Genomic DNA, 21,238 nt, shown 5'->3' with positions numbered 1-21,238 from the left:
ATATTTCACTGTTTTCTAAAACAACAATTCATGGTTAAGATTTCACCAGCTGAACCCATTACTACATTTAAACTATGAATATCCACAGATGACCACGTCAAGTGTAGTCAGTCAGTGAGTGCCAATGAAGGGTTTTGAAACAAACCATCTTGAAAGATATGTATTGTATTTCCTACAAGGAACAAAAGACACTACAGATGAAGAAGCAAATCTTACTAATTTATATCACCAAACAATTTCCCCAGTTGATTACTTACATGAAGACAAATATTTAATCTATTAATGGTTAGAACATGTTCTGAAACATTTGCAAATGAGGCATTATATGATGCTAGCTTTGATTGAATTCAGGATAAATATATTTGCACAAATTAACAAAGTTAGTATAATAAACACCTGATTATGTATTTTGGATGTTTTCTCTCCACCATTCTGAAAGAAGAAGCAAAATAGCCCAAAAACAGTGAATGAAGAAACATTATGTTGTGATGTATTGTCTTGCCTTCAACCTCCCTGACCCTCTCTCTGCTCCGCCTTCCAGGTTTTCAGTTCTTTGAGGCCAGCGCCAAGGACAACATTAATGTGAAGCAGACCTTTGAGCGGCTGGTGGACATCATCTGTGAAAAGATGTCCGAGAGCCTCGATGCCGGAGATCCCGCTGTCACAGGGGCCAAACAGGGGCCCCAGCTGACAGAGCAGCCCGCTCCTCCTCACCAGGACTGTGCATGTTAAAGCTGGCTACTCCCCCAAAAACCCTTTTCCTGCCTCCTCCTACTTGTCCTCCCTCAGCAGGACCCCGGGGCCTCGGGTCAAATACTACATCACCTGTTTTACTCACTTCCTGCTTATTTCTGTAACCTAGTAAGGATCATTGGCTGAAGGACACAAGAACCAGGTTTAAAGGTTTCTGAAATGATGCTAGTCGACCAGTACTCGCTGCATGTTTCCGTATGGTTCCTATTCATAAAAGATCTTAAGGGTAGGTTTTTGATCAGTGCAGTCTGACGCCAAAACAAGTTCAATCGAGTGTTTCATACTCTTTATAAACCTGGTTCTTGAAGGTTCCCGACCCATCTTCCTTTGTCTCCCTGTTCCTCAACGTGGTTTAAAAAGAAGGATTTGACGGCGACCGTCCTCAGAGTGCCATTTAAATCCTTCCGATGTTTACAGTTCTTTGTTTCATGTCAGTCAAATGTCTTGAAAATATGTCAGTGGATTAATGTGGGAGGGGTGATCCAGCTGAAATCTGCTCCACTCTGATGTGTTACATTTCTGTCATGATTCTGGATGCAAAGTGAATCAACATACATGGATCTGTGTGCTATTCGTCGATTCAGCTGGTATCTAAACATAGCTTTTGCAGGTATGAGCAATTGTTTTGTTTTCATTATCCATCTGAGCCTTTTCATTTGGCCTTTTTTTATGTTTTTGTATTCTGGTGCCCCATTTATTCTTTCGGGACTGGGTGGGGAAAATATAAACAAGTTAGAGATACGTAGAGATACGTAAAAAAATTGCAAAAGAATTAAGAGACACGTTTTATTTAATTATATTTATTTCAAATGTACATATAAATGTTGTGCAATATATATAATATCTACAGGTATGCATTTCTTGAAATGAATTAAAAAAGGTATGAAATTCTATGAGGATAGTATCAAATATAGGAGGTCTGTGTTGTTTGGTTTGTTTGGATGATGTGTGGAATGGTGTGCACCCTCGGCAGCTCCTCCGTGAGTCGTTTCATTTTCATGTCCCTTTTGTCTCATGCTGCCTTTCGGAGAAGTCAGAAATTCAAACTTCCCCCTAAGAGAAACACCGGGAAATGACCCTTTAAGTCTGAATATAAATTGGAAACTTACAACTATGTTTATCATCCTCCAAATCCACTCGGTGTATTGTTAAAAGTGAATAATTTTAAAATGGCTCTAATATTATAAGAAAGAAAATGTTGAGGCATTTTGTCACAACTGCCTTAAAATTACAGAAAATGTTCAACTGTAAGGAAAACATTTTGCGTAGCACAGTTGGGCTGGCTAACCATGCCACTTATTGACATCAGGGTATTAGGCAAAGAAAATGCAGCAGTTGATGCAAAGCATTTCAAATGAAATTATGTGAAAACTTATATTTTTACCATCTTTCCATAATCTTAAACATTTCCTCATTCTCTAGAATTTGATGGAATGGGTTTGGAGGATGCAAAAAATCTGTCTGTTATACGTATGGTGTTTTGCCTGTGTATTTATCTGATAGTTTCAAGGGAGTGGAAGAAAACATCAGGGGAGACTAGAATTACATGTGACACACAGTACAGACAGAGATCAGCGACTTCGTGTTTCCTGACAAACAGCCAAACAGTAAGCAGCTCCTTCAAAATCAGTATTAAAGCTTCTGTTTTTCTGTTTGTTATCGCCAACGCTCAATCTTCAGGTGAAGAACAAAGAGAACTGTTAAACAAGAATCAAATAGCTGGAGGCTGAAATGTTCACTGTTTTCTAACATGTCTGGAGTCAATGCAGGATTTAAATATTTTGTATATATTCTTGATTCCAACCCATGTGTAACGGCCACATTTCTTCTCACAGATGTTTTATAAGCCTACTTAACATCTCTCATTCTGGTTGCGGAGTTCCCCCCTACACCAACACTTGTTTAAATAAAATGTCAACAGTTAGAACTGGTTTGCCAGGCGCTCCTACTTTTCACTTCACCAAAGATTGCTTTTAGGACACCAGGATGAGCAGTGTGACCAAGTTTAAAACGGTATTAAAACAGCTGCTGCTTGGAGGACTGAAGTGAACGCTGGACATTTAGAAATAATTCTGTCACCGTTATGCTGTTGGGAAATGCTATCAGAAATGTTGAATTGCTTTAGTTTTCAGTAATAACAGATATCAAGGAGAAGAGAGGGCAAAACATTGTAAAAACGTGATGGAAGTCAAAGTCTAATTCAGAAAAGCATTTATTTTTCAGAGTAATTGTTGCATTAGTTATGTATTACAGTAATTGTGGCATACAAACCTGAAATCACAGTCAAGACACTGACTGAAAGGTTTAGAAAATGAGGTCCCTGGTAAAGTGGCCCTTTAATGTATTTACTATTATAAAAAGGGAGTGAACATCACGACAAACCTGGGAGAATAATTTTATCCTGCGTATGTTTTACTTCTTACTGGATGTGACTGTTTCTTTTCGGGTAAAATCGAAACTTTTAAATTGTTCTCCTTTCTAATATGTCTTCCTCTCTATATAAACCAGATCTGTAAATACTGTCCCTTTGAGTCATATATGTGGATTGTGTTGTACCGACTCAGGCTTGCAACAAAGAAATAAAAGAGGAAAAAAGACAGTAAAAAACCTAAAACCACACAAAAGAGCCATGTTGTTCTGTATCTGCATTCATTAGGCCTTCATTGTTAATGAATGTGTCACTCTGTTACAAAAGCAATACACAATACAGCATCTACACAAAAAAATGAAATGCCATCAAGCTTGTTAGAATTTGCAGACTTTAGATCTTCTACTCGCACGCAGGAACATGTACTTTATTTGGTCTCGTGTCACTGCCTCTTTACATCCTCCTCAGTTTGGGCCAGAGAGAATATGCTGTGGATGTTTTTATCTGTACTTTGTGGTAAAACAATAAAAAGTTACTAACAATCAGTTGATTCTTGTTTTTGAAGATGTACATTTGAGGGTAAAAGGGCCTAAATTAAAGTTAAAATCTCAAAATAAACTGATATCATACAGTGTTATTGTATATTATGATAATATAAATATTGTTTTTGACGATTAGATTGTTCTTTTATCTACAGCCTTAAGATGTCCCACTTTTCTTTTATGCTGAACAATTATGTAGGAATATAAGCGTGACAAGAAGAATAGTTTCTTACAAGGAAAATTCAAACAAGATGTACTGTACTCAATCAGAGTTTAACACATTTGGGCATTGTGCTTCTGACATCAAATAGACTAACCAGGTGAATTCTTGCAAACTATGATCCAAAGTGGCTTGTTTATTAGGGGTTTCCAACCAATAACCAAGCTATCAGCAAAATATAAGCTATCATGAGGGACAAAGCATGCAAAAAGGGAAACAAGTCATGAAGGGGTGTTCTGTGTTTCTGTGCTTCTGGTATTGATGTTTTTGCTGCTATTGCCAGTGTTGTCTAAATCCAATCTGCCTCTATGACCGATGGCTAAAACCTCAAAATCTGTTCACTGGTGCAAGAATCAGATCCTATTTTATAGTTTAACATTTAAAAAATTGAACTTATACACAGTTATTGTCTGTGAAGAAGGCCTGTTTTTAAGGCTCTTTATTGCCTTTGGGAATTAAGTTCTCCTATAATTTCACTCTCTGTAGGATAAATTATATAGATTTAGACCATTAGACACTAACATCTAAATGATATGCTATCTATATTTTTACAGCAATAGTGGTACTCAAGGCAGGGTGAACCAACAACTATTAAGAGTGAAAACTACAGGATATACAGTACTCGATCAAATATGCTAACGAAAACCATACCATTCATCATAGCATCATTATATGTGCATGTCATTTCAAACATTAGGACAGCAAATTTTGCAATTTATCAATTAACCAGCAGATGGAGACACCTGGTTAAAGATGTTTCAGGTTTCAACAAATACACTTCCACAATCTTCCCTCAATGTTCTCTCCTTATAATAAAAAAAGTGTTATTCCGGAATAATTGTGTGTTCAAGCTTTTATTGTAATGACTTGTAGTCTTCAGGTATCCAAATGTTGTGTATTCTGGCACTGCAATATAACCCAAAATATCATCATATCATGATATTATTTAACACAATGTATTGTGAAAGAAAATCTGATTCTAAACCCAGATCAATACCTTTATGAAACTGAACACCTGTTCATCTTCAACATCTGGTTAACTGTTGCACACATTTAGACTTATAACTTTGATTTTCAAGAAACACATGTTGACATTAGAGATTGGCAAAAATGGAGGAAACAATGTTTATTGTTGAGCAGCATTTATTTCGAAACACAGGTGGCATACAGCCAAACAGCTGCAGGCTACAGCAAGTCAGTGCAACAAAAGGTTATGACTCTTCAGTCATCACATTTAAAACAACAACACAATTAAATAGGGACACAGTAGAGTAAGAAAAAGGATCAATATGTGTTTTTATAAAGAGTAAGAATTATAAACAGTGTTTAATCAAACCATTTGACACCAGCTGTGGGAAACATTTGAGTATGTAAACATCATGCAAATTGTTCCCAAATCAAACAAATGGTAGTTCTGTATGCAGATTATCTTTTACACACTATTGTGCATTTTTCTTACATGCTCTTCCCCATATATTAATGATAATTGTGTCATACATATTATATTAATATCACTGTATACATATTGTAAATATTTTTGGTCCATGTTTAAGACTGTATATAGACATAACAATTCTGTAAAAAAAAAACACAGGAAAATAAATTATATTCTGTCTTTAAAGTTGAATAGCCCCAATAAAAGCCTCTTTCTCTCCTCAGAAAAGCCCAGGGCCTAATTTCATTGGAAAACAAGGCAGTTTAATGCTGCCTTGTACACCAGTTTACATAGGAGGTAGAACACCATTTTATACACCGAACATATAAAAATGTAAACGCTCTTATTTCGGCTTAAATCCAATAAACCAATTAGCGATCATGTATTTCCAAATCGAACGATTAGCTGATTCGTCCTCTCCATGGAGGAGACTGTGGAGCAACGAGAATCCTGGGAATGTTTTCATGAAAAAAATGTATCTAGGTCTGCTTAATCTTTTGGCCATAGCGAAAATCGCCCTTTATGTTGAATTGTGTTCTACCGAGTATTTTGTACATGTTCGTCGATGCTCAAAAGCATTAAAACACCCGATAAGCCTACTTACAGTAGCCTATATTTAGGCAAAGGTGGTCTGGCATTCAGTCCACTGCGGACACACATCTGGGCTACGCTACGTTTACAGAAAAAGGCAATATTAACAAAGTCCATGAAGCTTATATGCTGGTCAGTAGCCCCACACCATGTCTGTCTCTAGTGCACCTGCACCTCGTGTGGCAGCAGCTGGCAGCCGCTGGAGACATGGGTGAGGACTTTCTGTTTCAACTGGGCCACCTGGTCCCTCAGCAGGCTGGCTGTGGAGGCCAGGTCGACGTTGTGGTTTTTCAGCGATTTGACCTTGTCCTCCAGCCTGGAGATCCGCTCCAGTTTGCGCATCCGACACTTGGAGGCTGCAATCCGGTTCCTGAGCCTCTTCCTCTCGGCTTTCACGACGTCCTGTGAGTCAATGTCGATGGGAGACAGCGGCGGGCTCTCCCCGAAGCTCTGAACGTCCGGGACCGTCTGAGGCTCCTCCTTCAGCAGCTGGATCCGAGACAGCTCCTGCGGGGCTGCCCCCAAATGGTGCACCGGAGGGGGCGGAAAGGGGACCGTGTCCGTGGTGTAGTTGACAGTTGTTTCCAGTGGGCCACTACCGTAACTGTTCAAGTTGGTGTACACCGGTAGATCCGGCTGGATGGTGACAGGGGTGATGTTAGCACCCAGGTCCAGGTTGGTCTGCCCGGCTCCGTTCAGCTGGTTCTGCTTGTGTAAATCCTCCAGCGCCTTCACGAAGCCCTCTGCAAACTCCTGCTCTTCCGTCACCGTCTTCGGGTAGAGGAAATGGGAGCTGGTCGGTATGGTGGTGACCATCCCGTTGGACTGGATGATGAGCCTCTCCAGCTCCGGGGAGGCCAGCTTGAGCAGCCCCAGGTCCGGGGAGCTGAGGATGCTCTCGGCGTCACGGAGATGCGGTTTGAGGTCTGCCTCGACCACCAGGCTCAAGTTAATATCCTTCTTCATCATTATTTCCGTTAATAAAACAAGCTCACTCGCTCAAAAACTATGCCTCACCCATAACCTCGTAGAAATAAACAGCAGTGTAAAATATCTGTGTAATTAATGTGTCTATGAGGCTTACTGAAACCCTGTCTTCTGTTCTCGAGCAGAAACTGGGTATGCTGCACGCCCGCGCGCACAGCCTCGAGCTTTTCTATGCTGGCAAGTTCCATTATGTCACATCAGCGCGCGACCGCATTGGGCAGAAATTTCGTTTTCCATATTTTATTTAAATAATGGGACGAACCGAGCAAAGAGGAGGAGACAGGAGTGGAGTCTCACTCTTCAACAGGAGGCAGTGCCCTTATATGTAATCATGTAGGTATTGTATCTGTGTAACTCCTCAGAACCAGTTGGTTTTCGGCAATTTGGCACTGACAGTTATTGGATCACACTTTCTGATTGAATGGTGCTCCCATTCATATAATTTTCTTCTATATTCAAAAATAACAACTTCATCACAGATTTATGTGGGCTCCATTATTTTCTATCACCCGGAGGTAACATTGGATTTGGCACCTTTTGGACCTTTATGGTCATGCCTGTTATTGAAGTTTGTCCCATTAATATTAACCAACATAATTGTTGCTTTTGTAGCTGAAACTTGTTTTTTATGAGGACAATGAACGACCATCCTCCATCTTTTTAAGCTATTGTTTGTTTACTTTTTTGAAAATGCACATTCTCCCATAGAAGCGAAGCTTACATTTCCTTTAAACAACAACCTGAGGGATATTGTTTTTGTTGTGTTTTTTTTTACCATTGTGGTATTTAATAGAAATGAAAGGATTCAATCAATTCTTACACACAAGGGGAACCATATTTGATGTGTTATTTTTTGTATTTTCTATATTTGTTGAAATAATTATAATTGCTTAAATGCGGATAATGAAAATATCAGCTTGAATAAGGAGATAAATAATTGTTGATGTCTTCTCGGAAATGCTGCTTATATCTGCTTTAATCTAGATGCTTCAGTAATGATATCAAACCTGCCATTTCTAGATAAAATCATTGAAAAAGTTGTTTTTCAACAGTTGAGTAACTTCTTGCATTTAAATAACTGTTTCGATGTGTTCCAGTCAGGCTTTCGTCCAAACCACAGCACTGAGACTGCTCTTGTAAAGGTCTTCAATGACATCCACTTAAACACAGACAGTGGCAGAACTTCAGTGTTAGTATTATTAGATCTCAGTGCTGCGTTTGACACTGTTGACCACAACATATTACTAGACCGACTGGAAAACTGGGTGGGACTTTCGGAAACAGTTCTAAATTGGTTTGAATATCTATAGGTAAATACACATCTGAGTTGACAAATATGACATGTGGGGTGGCTCAAGGCTCCATCTTGGGGCCTCTTCTCTTTAACATCTATTCTACATACTACCACTGGCTCAGGTAATGAAGAACAACAACATAAGTTACCATAGCTATGCAGATAACACACAAATGTACGTAACAATTTCACCAGCAGACTATGCTCCAATTCAAACACTGAGTAGGTCAATTGAACAAATCAATGACTGGATGTGTAAGAACTTTCTCCAATTAAACAAAGATAAAAATGAGGTAATGGTTTTTGGAGCCAAAGCAGAACGTATAAAAGTTAGCGATAAGCTTCAGTCTGCAATATTCAAAACAACAGATAAAGCCAGAAATCTAGGTGTAGTCATGGACGCTGACCTGAGTTTCAACAGTCACATTAAAACAGTTACTAAATCAGCCTACTATCACCTAAACAACATATCTAGGATTAAAAGACTAATGTCACAGCAGGATTTGGACAAACGTGTCCATGCTTTTATCTTCAGTAGACTGGACTACTGTAATGGTGTCTTTGCAGGTCTCACTAAAAAATCTATTAGAAAGCTGCAGCTAATTCAGAACGCCGCTGCTCGAGTCCTCACTAACACTAAGAAAGAGGATCACATCACTCCTGTTCTAAAGTCTTTACACTGGCTTCCTGTGTGTCAAAGAATAGATTTCAAAATACTGCTTCTGGTTTATAAAGCTTTGAATGGTTTAGGCCCAAAATACATTTCTGACCTCCTGCTAAATTATGAACCATCCAGATCTCTCAGGTCTTCAGGGACTGGTCAGCTTTCTGTCCCCAGAGTAAGAACTAAACATGGTAAAGCAGCGTTCAGTTATTATGCTCCAAACATCTGGAACAAACTCCCAGAAACCTGCAGGTCCGCTGCAACTCTTACTACTTTTAAATCCAGGCTGAAGACTTTTCTTTTTGCCTCTGCTTTTAATTGAACTATTCATATCTTAGATTGCACTGTAACTTTTATCCATGTATTTTTTCTTTTAATGTTTCTTTTATTAGCTTTTCTTTTTAATGACTGATTTTAAATGCCATTTTCTTAATGTCTTTCAGGTTTTTGTAAAGCACATTGAATTGCCTTGTGTTGAAAAGTGCTATATAAATAAACTTGCCTTGTCTTGTCTTGCCTTGCCTTACGCCCCCAGCCAAGACACTTTGGAGAAGTTGAATCTGACACTGCATGGTCTTATTTCAACACGTGCTTTGGTCTGATCAAGGTTATTTTTTAGTTAAATCCAATCCTAAGAAAAAGTCACAGGATAATGTCAATTTCCATTTAAAAGTTTCTATTTTCCATCAAAGATTTTTAAAATTTCACTTTTGATTTTCGGATTGATCAATGCAATTCAATTTTTTTTATTGTTTTTAAATGAATGTTTGAATGTCTCTTTAATGTCCTGTGTAACTAGAAGAGTAAGAGACTTTTTTATATATCACTGTTTGTCACTAGTCTATACACTTCCACCACATTTAAGAGGGTATTTTCGCTTCACTCAATAGTTTTAGTATATTTCAATCGCCTATAATCCTAAAACACTGTTCTATACCATCCCTGTTGTGTGGTACAGACACACCACTGTGCATTTATTTTAGAGATAATTTTGAGATTTTCCGTCAGGTATTATTAAAAAACATAATCAAATCAACTTTGCGGGGGATTTCTTTCTTGTAATCTGGCAAGTATGGTTTCCTCTCCTATGATATTGTTTTACTGTTAATAAACACACAGAGTTCCTGCACTACGAAACAGTGCTCTGGCTTTTAAAGGGTTACACACAGGAGGTTTGTGCGTCACAGGTAGGCCCCATCCATCACTGCCAAGCTCTGTGTGGCTCTGTGTGGGTGGATCACATGATGGACCCTGTGATGTCAGATCTCTTAACTCTGTGGCGGAAATGGAGATGTGGAGGCGGGGGTTACCAAGAGGAGAGATATTTTTGCCTGAAAAAAGCGAAGTATGGCAAGTAGTGGCTAGAAAAAAGGAAGTAATAAACACAGGACACACACACACACACACACACACACACACACACACACACACACACACACACACACACACACACACACACACACACACACACACACACACACACACACACACACACACACACACACACACACACACACACACACACACACACACACACACACACACACACACACACACACACACACACACACACACACACACACACACACACACACACACACACACACACACACACACACAGCCATTTACTATCAAATTCACCAACAATAAAAACATTTATTTCAATTAAAGGTAGCAATAACTAACTAGCAAGGTTGTAACATGTACTTGTAACATGTTGTCACAGAACAAAAATAGCAACTCTTTTGAGTTTGCAACATTAATTTCAAATGAAAGATCTAAGAAAGTTGTCTCAAACTTTGTTTACAAAGGTGGTCATACCCATGTTAGTGAGCACATCTTTATTGAAAAGATCCAGCTGTGGAATATCAAGATGGTGATCAAACTGCATACTGTAAATATGTAGGTATGTGTGTTTTAACAATTGACACATATGGATTTAAATGAAATATAAAATTATACCTGTACAGTGCAGCATAGTCCTGCAGAACAAACTGTCCCCTCTCCATTCAGAGCGACCCTGGTGATTCCTGTCATGAGAAAGTGATCCTGATAAAAACACAGTGCGTCATATGACAGCTAAATGTTCAAAATTCCTAAAACAAGAGTCAACAAGGGCTGAGTAGTAAATGCATGCCTCCAGCAATAACTGTCATCAGTGACTGTTGATTACTGCTGCATGTCAAGGCAGATAATGATGAGGTGTAAGAAATGCATCATGTTTTAGCTTCTGTTGTGTCAGTGTAAAATAAATCAGGAATGTTCTGTGCTATAATGAGCAACATGTGGTTTCAGGTTTCATCAGAAATCAAAACCCATCCTGTTCAGACAGAAAGTAGTATTGTTTGTGAACTTAATGTGATCTTTGAAAGCTAAAGCCCAACACATACAGTAAAATGTGGTCTTGTTTTGCTGGCAACTGGTTTGGCAAGGGAGCATGGACGTCATAGGTTACACGCTTGCATTCTTTCAAAGTGGTTACCTAGATAAAGTGCATAAATGACAGGTATTTGACTTTGTGTCAAAGTCAAATACATGCATGTGCTCAAAAATAAAGCAAATCCATGCATCCTTTTGCAGTATTTATCTTTTACACATTCACATTTTTGTTTACACAACTGTAATTAGTGTTATGCATAAATGTTGCACCAATTTGTTTTGGAGAAAAATACAAGTATAACAACAGTAAATTGATGTTTCTCCGCATATCTTTGTAGACGTGAACAATCTTTATACGCAGAATCCTCTACATACAGAATGCCATAAAAGATTAGGGTGCTTTTGACAAAGCTCAATGGTGTGTAGTTGAATGGACAAGGTGTGTTTCTGTAGTTTTGAGTGCAGTGCTTAATTCTGCAGGATATATGAGGTGTTTTGCATTTTGGGTTTGTGGTTTTGTGAAATGTGTTACAGTAAGTGTTTTGAGAAAATAAGCCCTGTTTTCAAAAACGTGTTTTAGTAATTAAAACAATCTTTATCAGCAGTGCTTGGAGTTTTGGAGAATTTAGCTGAAGTTTTGCTCTTTGAGTCTCAGTTTAAATACTTGAGCTTTATGTATCATTTAAGAGTATTAGCAACTGAAAACAACTATAATTCACAGCTGATGAGATGTGACCTTTTGGGGTAATGTTCATGGTAAATCCACATGGTAAACTAAGTAACCTCCCCCACACAGATATCAAATTCTTATGATTTTTATCAAATTAAGTTGCTCCACTGAGCCTGATGACGCAGTTTCAAGGAAGTTCCACAGTAGAAACCTCTGCAGTGTGTGCGTGTGTTTGTATGTTTGTGTAAGTTCATATAAGCATGTGCCCACACAGAATCTCACACACACACACACACACACACACACACACACACACACACACACACAATACCTGAAATGGCTTACACCTTTTTTTATGGTTTTACATAATCTGTTAAAAAAAACATAGAAACACAGCAAATTATAATATTTGCTTACACATGGAACAAAATAGAACATGATCACACTGTAATACTTCTACATATGTACAGTCTTCAGAAGAGGTGTATGAATATATTGAATTAGTTAGGAACTATGTAGACTATTTATTCATTCAGTTTTGATAAACCTGTTTCCTTTGCTTATTAAATATTCTGTCTTTACCCTACTTCTTGGCTGAAGTTTTGTGCCAGTTATATTAGATAGATATATTGATCTAGCTTGTTATTTTTTGCAGCTTTAACAATCTGATAATCCCACAGAATTGATACAATTTCAGTTAATTTCCCCAGTGGTAAGCTAAGTGCTTCATACTGGTTTGAAGTTGTGGTTTGTGTCATGTGCTTCTCTCCATTTTCCAACCAAACCATGAAACAGAAACATGTATATTAGATTATGTGGAAAGGATTTGTAACTGTCTCATGTCCTCTTAAGAATGTTTTATGTGAACCGTAACCTCAGAGACATACAAACAGAATGTGCAAGCTGCCAGGTGGTGTTATTAGGAAGCCCTGTCAGAAGAGCATTGTTTGAATTAATTTAGCTGGAAATCAAAGCATGAATCAATTTGAACAAATGTTGATTTATCATAAGGTCACTGCTCTGGCTTTGTGTTAAGAGGTTGATGTTGTTATTACTTTTACATGACGTGTACAACTTAGGTAAGAGTTAATCAAACAAGCAAGCAGCAACACATATTCAGGTTACATTATGTATAAGTACTCAAAACAATAAAATCGGACAAACGGGATCAGTTCAGTGATTTTAATGGAGGTTTTATCATCAAATCCTTAAACAGGCAAACAAAGCAGGGGTGTCACTCCAAATAGGACAACAAATACAACAAGGGGCAGTCAAGGAAATGCAAAGGCAAATGTTCATTCTGGCAACAATAACAACAATTCCAAGGTTTTAGGTAACTGTCAATAGGCTTAAAAGATGATGGGAAGAACATGGCAAATTCAACCACTTTCAAGGATTGAGTTGAAAAAGGCAGTGTGTGGGTGGAAGGGGGATGAATCTGAGGGCATCTAGTGGAGGATTTGAGGATGGCAGGTCTGGGGAGTAAGAGGAGAGTGCCCCTAGGCCTGGGGGCAGTGAGTCAGGCCACGCAAAAACACAACCCACAAGAAAATATGACACATGTCAAGAGGCTGTCTAGATAATTGGGAACAGATCCTATTACTGGAAAGCTAAGCATAGGAACCTTATTTTGCACGATGAAAATCAGGGAATTTACCACTGTTGCAGTGTCCACTGAGACAAATGTAAACAAATTCTGATATTGGGCGATACAAATAAACCTTGATTGATTTATTGATTGATTGCACTAAAGCTTGACTAACAATTTGATAAGATGGCATGGATGTGTCCTTGTGGTAAATACCTCTACCTGCCTTATGACACAATCCTTATGACACAATTCACAGCAACCTATCAACAACAATTGATAACATCAATCAGTTTGGGTCAAGAACACTTCAGGTCAAATTTGCCTCAACCATCTTTTTTTGCTAAAGATTACTCATGATCACTATGTTATTGTCATTGGGAGAATACAAAAATAAAGGGGATGCATGATATGATATTGTGGGAGTTGGAGCTGAGCTCCAGCCCAATTTAAATTGTGCTCCACCTTCAGTTTCACATAGACTGTTTCAGTTAACCATGAATTTTGGTCCATCTTGAAAAGGACGAAAAACATACACAAACGTATCTCCACTGCAAACACCTACATGTTGTTCTTTTAGCTCCTAGCCCATTTCTTGGGTAAGATAAGTCCTCTTTGCTCTTTTTTGCCTCACTATGGCAGTTCTGCCTCTAAAAATGACAACCTAGCTCAGACAGAAAATACAATTTCTCTGTTTAAAAATGACCAGTCACAAACCCATGGGAAATGCCATGTTTAATCTCTTCACTGCTATCTGTCCCAGGCACAACAGCCAACTGCTCAGCTGAAGTTCCCTTGAGCAAAAAACTGAATCTCTGCCAGCTGTGGGGCAAGAGCTTCAACCTTTGACCTCCCCTTGTAGGGTGAGTATAGTATCTCTGGTGAATATCACATTAAAAACAGTGCAGATATTAAAACTATTGTTTGTGAATCTTCAAGTGTTGTCATCTTAATTTCAGAGATACAAATACGGCTTTGATAAAACACTATTTCTGTGAGAAGAATCAATAGGGGGAAAGAGAAGCAGAGTGTGGGGAATGAGGTTTTTCAAGGCAGACTGGGATTAGATGCAGTTCCATAAATATGTTGGGCAGCTTGGAATACTTTGTGCCTAGTGGTAAAAATAGTCCTTCCCGAGGGAAGGGATGACGTGGGCAGCCTGCCTGCATCATCAGCCACAAGTCAGCTTCATCCTTATACTGGAAGAGGTAGAGACACTCTAAGTGTGGGGGGAGCATCAGTGATCACCATGGCAACACATGCAGAGTGACGCAGGTAAGAGGAAAAGAAAGGGAGTGAGGTGGTGATTGGCTGGCGCCTGCACTGGTTTGTGTCTGTGTGTTCAGAAGAGATGTGTGGGTGGTAAAGAAGAGGAGGAGGCCTCAATGGCCCAGAACTGAGATTAGCCCCCACACCCCCGACACACACACACACACACACACACACACACACACACACACACACACACACACACACACACACACACACACACACACACACACACACACACACACACACACACACACACACACACACACACACACACACACACACACACACACACACACACACACACACACACACACACACACACACACACACACACACACACACACACACACACAAATCCTGTTAGCACGGTCAACAATTCAGCCTAGCAATGAGATGATATGATTAACCACGCTCCACTGACTTCAGAGGCAGTGGAAAAACAGTAATCTTTCTCACTTTCGAATGCCATTTTGCCTGCTTTTTAGGAGAAAATATCCTTGCATTACCCCCACGTGAACTCAATGTAACCCACTGTTCGATTTCAGTGCCAAAAAGAGCCTTTGTCAATAGCTGCCTTGGCAAAGCCTTATTTCTGAATTGAATTACATATTGTAAGGTTGTTACCCTGCCCTGTTGTCTTTTTCTTTAGTGCAGTTTTGTTCTTCCAGTTGTCTGTTCTGTTAGCTCCCGTCACCTTTCACAACACCAACTTTTCTTTTCTTTTGTATTGAGTGTGTCCCTGTTGAAAGTGTCTCCGTCCATTATTTCATAACACTCCACCATTAGACCCTTGTAGTTGCCTGGTACACATAGGCCTCACAATCTGTAATCACATTTGGAGCCTAAAACCTTGACGGAGAAAAACTGGCAAGAGGAAGGATGTGACTTAGAGCTGATGCTGGGCCGGATTTGGAGGACTCTAGTGACATCTGCTGGACAGTTGGAGAATCGCAGTGTCAGAAAAGGAAGGACAGATAGAATGAATGTAGATGACATTACACTAATTTCTGGAGCAAGGGGGCAGATCACCTGATGGTTCATCATTGTTTTATGCTGGAGATGAACAGAAGAAGTGTGTCTGTGTGTTGTCGTGCTTTGAGATCGTTTGGGATTCTGACATCTTGCACATGTGCCTTGTGGAAGTTAATAAATGAACGTTTTCTACACCAATAATACCCTTGTGGTCTGAGTGGTGTAACACAAGTCTTACAATCTTGAAGAGTAACAATTGAAGTGTGTTAGAGAGGGTGAGAGTGAAAGATGTATTGGAAAAGGGACATAAGACTTTTCCCTAGTTTCAGCTTCCATAAATGTAAATATGTTCTGCTTTACTCTACCATATGAGGATACATTACATATCCATTTAAATAGTTGAACCAGCTATATAAAGATGTGACTCTGATTCTGGGAAATTAGGATGAAGCCTCGCCCTTTTCCTGTAAATGAAAGCGAAAGCTACAAGTAAGTTATATAACTCAGTTATCAGCTCAGATATTTAGTTCCAACAATGGAGGGAAGAAGACAGACATAGTAGGTACTCTTTTTGACTGCCCTGTTTAAGAATAATCTATTCAATTATGGTGCCTAGAATATTTAAAAGTAAGTAAAAGAAAAAAAGGACTGTCTGTAATAATAAATCCGAGCATAGTCATACTGAATTCTTTTATTTTGAATTTCTTTCTATTATATAGGAATTTGTTAAATCTTTAATTTGTTTATTATAGGATTAGGCTCAACTGTATACTTTCTATTCAATTTTAAGTGTTGCCATAATAATTTATTTTGCTTGTAAGTTTGCGGAAGTCAGTCCCTTCTTTTGAAACCAGTCCGAGGTGAGGCCCTTTGGTCGTGCCATCCTGGCTCATACTCTGAATTCGTATATTGCTCTATTAAAGTAGGTAATTTAGTCCATATGACTGAAGTTCATTTGAAACAGAGATACATTTGAACCATTAATAAAACTAGTCAGAAGTATCTGTTGGATCGTTTCCACAATGTAGCTTTAAATTCCAAATCAAGCACAAGATATGACTTATAATTACCAAACTTTGCTTGATTGTTTTTGCATTCAAGTGCAAAAATGCATCCTCATTGCTTTATTTCTTTATTGTTCATTGTAGGTATTTTATAAGGGAGCCTCACCTTGAACTAACCCAGCGTGTTACAAACAAATGATTCCAGTTTGACAACATGAGATGAGACTCTGATAACACAGATGACTTGATATTGATGTTGAGGTTATGATTAAGTGTACATTGGCTGTATTGTTATCTAAATATGTTGCGAGTGTTTCAATCTTGGAGAGTAATACCTGAAGTCTTTTATTTTAAAATGTGTTAGTGAGGGTGAGATTGAAAGAGGTAACTCCTAATTTAGTAAAGTTCTAATCATTGGTATTGGAATAGGGATGTAAGATGTTACCCTAGTTTCAGCTTCCATAAATGTAAATATGTTCTGCTTTACTCTATCATAGGATACATTAAATATCCATTTAAATAGTTGAACCAGCTATATAAAGATGTGACTCGTATTTTCAGAAATTGTTAGGAAGCCTCACCCTTGTCCTGTAAATTAAAGCGAAAGCAACAAGTAAGTTATATAACTCAGTTATCAGCTCAGATATTTAGTTCCAACAATGGAGGGAAGAAGAAAGGCATTCAATTTAAGTAAAAGAAAAAAAGGACTGTGTCTGTAATAATAAATCTGAGCATAGTCACACTGACAGCTTTTATTTAAAATTTCTCTTTGTATTATATAGGAATGTGTTAAATCTTTCATTCATTTACTATAGGATTAGGCTCAACTGTATACTTTATATTCAATTGTAAGTGTTTCTATAATATCTTATTTTGCCATGATCAAGTTGAACAAATGAAAAGGAAAAAAGAGAAGAAGAAGGATGTGAGACAGACTTAGTTTGTTTTGGCTAATACACACATTACAATGGAAGACTTCAATCCTTAAGTAGTTTTATATTGGGCTTAATAATTCATTAAGTTAGAGCAGCATTTTACATTAATATCCATACTCTTATGAGCTCTAACTTTTTGGAAATAATTTGTTTAAGGATTTAAGAATTTTGGTCCTTATGCTTAACAACTACAGTACATCAATGTATTTGCTTTGATTTCTTGCTGTGAATGTTGTCTTCCTGAACAGATGAATCATGTTTTGCCCGGGTTGTGGAATTAAAGTGGAAAGCTCATATAACTTCTGTCCTGGTTGTGCCTTCAAGTTATCGGACTTGAATCGAAATCAGAACCATGGTAATTTTACATTTATTTTGGTTGTTGATTGAAAAATATGCAGAATCGTTGTTAATTACATAATTTCTGTGGAGATCCACACGGCCATCTATTTTATGATTAACCAATACACTGTTAATGTTAAATCACTTATTTTAGACCTTATCTTAAAGTGTATATAATGGTGTCACATAAAACCATAAAACAATTCTGCAGGTGGACTTTAAACCACAATGAAATAAATAATAGGCCTCGACACACAATATTCTTCTGAAGAAAATAAAAGTGTTTTTTAAAATAACAAATCAAACACAAGTGTGATTTATCTATATGGTAGTTGAAGGTTCAGTTTAGTTGGCCTCTAAACTGAAACAGTGTGTTCTTTATCATACTGTTACCATAACTAACACTGACATTTAGGTGGTTGGATTTCATGCTAATAAGTCACACATTTGTTTCCAAGATGTGTCCACATCAGCACATCACCCCTCGATCACTGCTCAGGAGAAGAACCAAAAGGAGGAACAAGACCAGGTTTCAAAAGATGTTGATGAAAAACAAGAAAACACTGCCCAGATAAAGGTGAAAAGGCTAAGAAACCGTTTTTATATTGCAATATTTCTACTACTTTTTTAAAGTATTAAGCCTTGAATTTAACCAACAATTAATAGCAATATATATAATAGTAATTCAATACAGAAATAGTCCATGCAATGTCTTTTCACAGTCACAGCAACCTTTACTCCCTCTTGCTTTAATGAAAGATTATTCTGTCGTTTGGTTTAGATCAACATTATAAACAGCAGTAAACAAGCTCATACAAATGGGAACAGGTTTGTGTTATGGCAGGAATGTGTTACAAGCTCCGCCAGCTGCAATCACAGTAATACATATAGTTACATTTACACTTCTTCATGCTATATTTACATTATTCATAGTTTTAACTTCTAATTATGAACGTATGTTATCATGTGAATTAACTCAGAGAAAAGTTAATGAATCTGAAACTGATATGTGTTAAGCTCACTATTTAGTCTCTTTTCAGGGTCAGCTGGCCAGTGATGACTTGGAGCCAGACAAAGATGGGGTGGCAGCACAGGACCCATCAGATAAGACTGCCAGCCAAGCCACACTGGAAAAAGGAGCAATGCCCCCGTCTCCCAAAGAGACACTCGGAGTTGCAGAAGCAGTAACCACCAAGAAGACACAAGTTATAGATGCTCTAAGGGAGGAAGAGAGGCTTGCTGCTACAGCACCTGAGAGTAACGCTCAACCATGCAGAGAGGCGGCTCCTGGATCAAACCTGTCTGTTTGCTTGACACCTCCCTCCTCTACACAAGCAGGCGATAAACCGGTGGAGCAACAAACAGAGGCCCCATCAGATAATAGTAAAGACAACAGTCCTCATGCTGAGAAGCCAAGTGATATTACCTTGAAGCCGTCGTCTAACTCTGCGTCAAATCTAAAATCAACTACAGAAACAGTCTCCATTGCTCCTGAAACACCTCAACAATGTGATTCTGTGGCAAAGCAGTCGATCTTTGAACAAGGTGAAGATAAGACAATCTCTCATGACATACACCATCTATCTGGGAGACCAGATGATAATCACACCAACAGTGAACAGCAGACATTTGCTATACAAACTGACAGAAGAGAAGACGAAGCAGCGAGAGACCAGAGTAACTCAGATGACCCTGATACCAAAACAACTGAGTTTTCCACTGATCAACATTCAGTAACAAAGGAAACTGCTCAAAGCACTGAGGTATCTATCAGTCAAATGCATATTTTGAACCCTCAACTTTACAGCTCATGACAAATATGTATTCTTAATCTTCTTAATTATTTTCATAGGAACACTTATTTAATTAAATCATTTGATAGATGTGATTTTGTTTTTAATAACTTGTAATAGTTGTAAATCGACAAAAATTTTGTTATGATCTTCGTCAGTCTGACAATAAAATCATGGTTTTTGACCAATCATGAATACAGGATAAAACTGTGTAATACTAATTGACAGTGTATTTACTAATCATGTTCAGTTTATAATAGGAAGTCTTTCTTTTTCTGTAAATCAACCAAATTCCCACAGTATGGGATAGGGAACTAGATGTGTTAGCTGTACAATATGTACAGCTAACACATCTAGTTTAATATCTATATATCACATCTAGTTTAGTTTAGCTTAATATACAATATGTACATTAAGCGTTTGAGCACCAGGAAAAGAGCTTTATAAATGTATTGTATTATTATTATTATTATTATTATTATTATTATTATTATTATTAGATGTGGTCATATCTTGATTCTCTGATCAGGACTTGGTTTAATCTTTAACCTTTTATTTTGTACACAGGCTGATGAACCCAAATTAGATACGAAAATAAACACAGAGGCAGAGAAACAGCAGCAAGGTAACAGTGATGGAGTTGTCTCCAGGTCAAAACCCTCCTGCCCTCCTGAAAAAGTGGGTATTCAAGTGGCAGCAAATATCTTGGAAACATCTGTTGACCTTCAGACACCAGCACCACAAACGTAAGTTGTGAGTTATAAGAACTTATTTTAGTTTTTTCTAATTTACTCTTTATAAAATGTACACAAAAAACAGATCAAGCCTTATCACTCTATTTTAGTCTTGTTTCAATGGTGTTTCATTGTATTTCTAAACAAGTAACGCTATCTGTTACAAAAACATTTTTGATATTGTATTATCGATTTTTTATAAAGAAAATATGAAGTTAACGTTTATCTACTGGATTTCTCTTTTTTAGTTTACCAAACAGTGAATGTATTCCTGTGATCTTCCATGCTGTCACTTCCAAAGATTTTCATTTGGATCCAGGAAAGGATGAGATTTTCTTAATGTCTGGAGATATATATGGACATTGGGAGAGCAATGGCCTGAAAATGTCCTTCTCTAGGTATGAAACATACAATTATACCAGAACAACTGTCCTTCAATTCTTCACCAAGGAAAATATTGAATCAAATTGTGATTATTTACGTGTGTGTGTGTGTGTGTGTGTGTGTGTGTGTGTGTGTGTGTGTGTGTGTGTGTGTGTGTGTGTGTGTGTGTGTGTGTGTGTGTGTGTGTGTGTGTGTGTGTGTGTGTGTGTGTGTGTGTGTGTGTGTGTGTGTGTGTGTGTGTGTGTGTGTGTGTGTGTGTGTGTGTGTGTGTGTGTGTGTGTGTGTGTGTTTTAAAGGTACTCTTACTTTTCTTC

The 21,238-nt window shown here is 38.0% G+C and overlaps 3 protein-coding genes across 3 annotated transcripts in view; 2 read left to right on the top strand and 1 right to left on the bottom strand.

Moving 5' to 3' along the window:
* The window catches only part of rab3ab (RAB3A, member RAS oncogene family, b), a 20,753-nt gene extending 17,087 nt beyond the window's left edge, over positions 1 to 3,666 (top strand). The window contains exon 5 of the mRNA XM_079689653.1: positions 542 to 3,666. Coding sequence (XP_079545779.1) covers positions 542 to 732 — 191 coding nt within the window. The 3' untranslated portion in view covers positions 733 to 3,666. The remainder of the gene's footprint in view (positions 1 to 541) is intronic.
* Positions 3,667 to 5,008: 1,342 nt separating this feature from the next.
* On the bottom strand, positions 5,009 to 7,188 carry LOC307035460 (transcription factor JunD-like). The gene has a single exon (XM_079674769.1). The coding sequence runs from the start codon at positions 6,876 to 6,878 to the stop codon at positions 6,069 to 6,071; it is 810 nt and encodes a 269-aa protein (XP_079530895.1). The 5' UTR covers positions 6,879 to 7,188; the 3' UTR covers positions 5,009 to 6,068.
* Positions 7,189 to 16,277: 9,089 nt separating this feature from the next.
* LOC307019588 (E3 ubiquitin-protein ligase rnf213-alpha-like) overlaps positions 16,278 to 21,238 on the top strand; it is a 48,422-nt gene continuing 43,461 nt past the window's right edge. The window contains exons 1-6 of the mRNA XM_079650595.1: positions 16,278 to 16,293; positions 17,923 to 18,029; positions 18,472 to 18,590; positions 19,054 to 19,776; positions 20,374 to 20,552; positions 20,789 to 20,938. Coding sequence (XP_079506721.1) covers positions 17,930 to 18,029; positions 18,472 to 18,590; positions 19,054 to 19,776; positions 20,374 to 20,552; positions 20,789 to 20,938 — 1,271 coding nt within the window. The 5' untranslated portion in view covers positions 16,278 to 16,293; positions 17,923 to 17,929. The remainder of the gene's footprint in view (positions 16,294 to 17,922; positions 18,030 to 18,471; positions 18,591 to 19,053; positions 19,777 to 20,373; positions 20,553 to 20,788; positions 20,939 to 21,238) is intronic.

The sequence above is a fragment of the Notothenia rossii genome (assembly GCF_949606895.1).
Source record: "Notothenia rossii genome assembly, chromosome: 1".
NCBI classification, from domain to species: domain Eukaryota; kingdom Metazoa; phylum Chordata; class Actinopteri; order Perciformes; family Nototheniidae; genus Notothenia; species Notothenia rossii.
The sequence above is the reverse complement of the archived record's forward strand: the minus strand, read 5'-3'. Positions and strand labels throughout refer to the sequence as shown.

Bases quoted from the DNA above. Each gene is read 5' to 3' on its own strand.
- LOC307035460 (XM_079674769.1), bottom strand. From the start codon at position 6,878: ATGATGAAGAAGGATATTAACTTGAGCCTGGTGGTCGAGGCAGACCTC.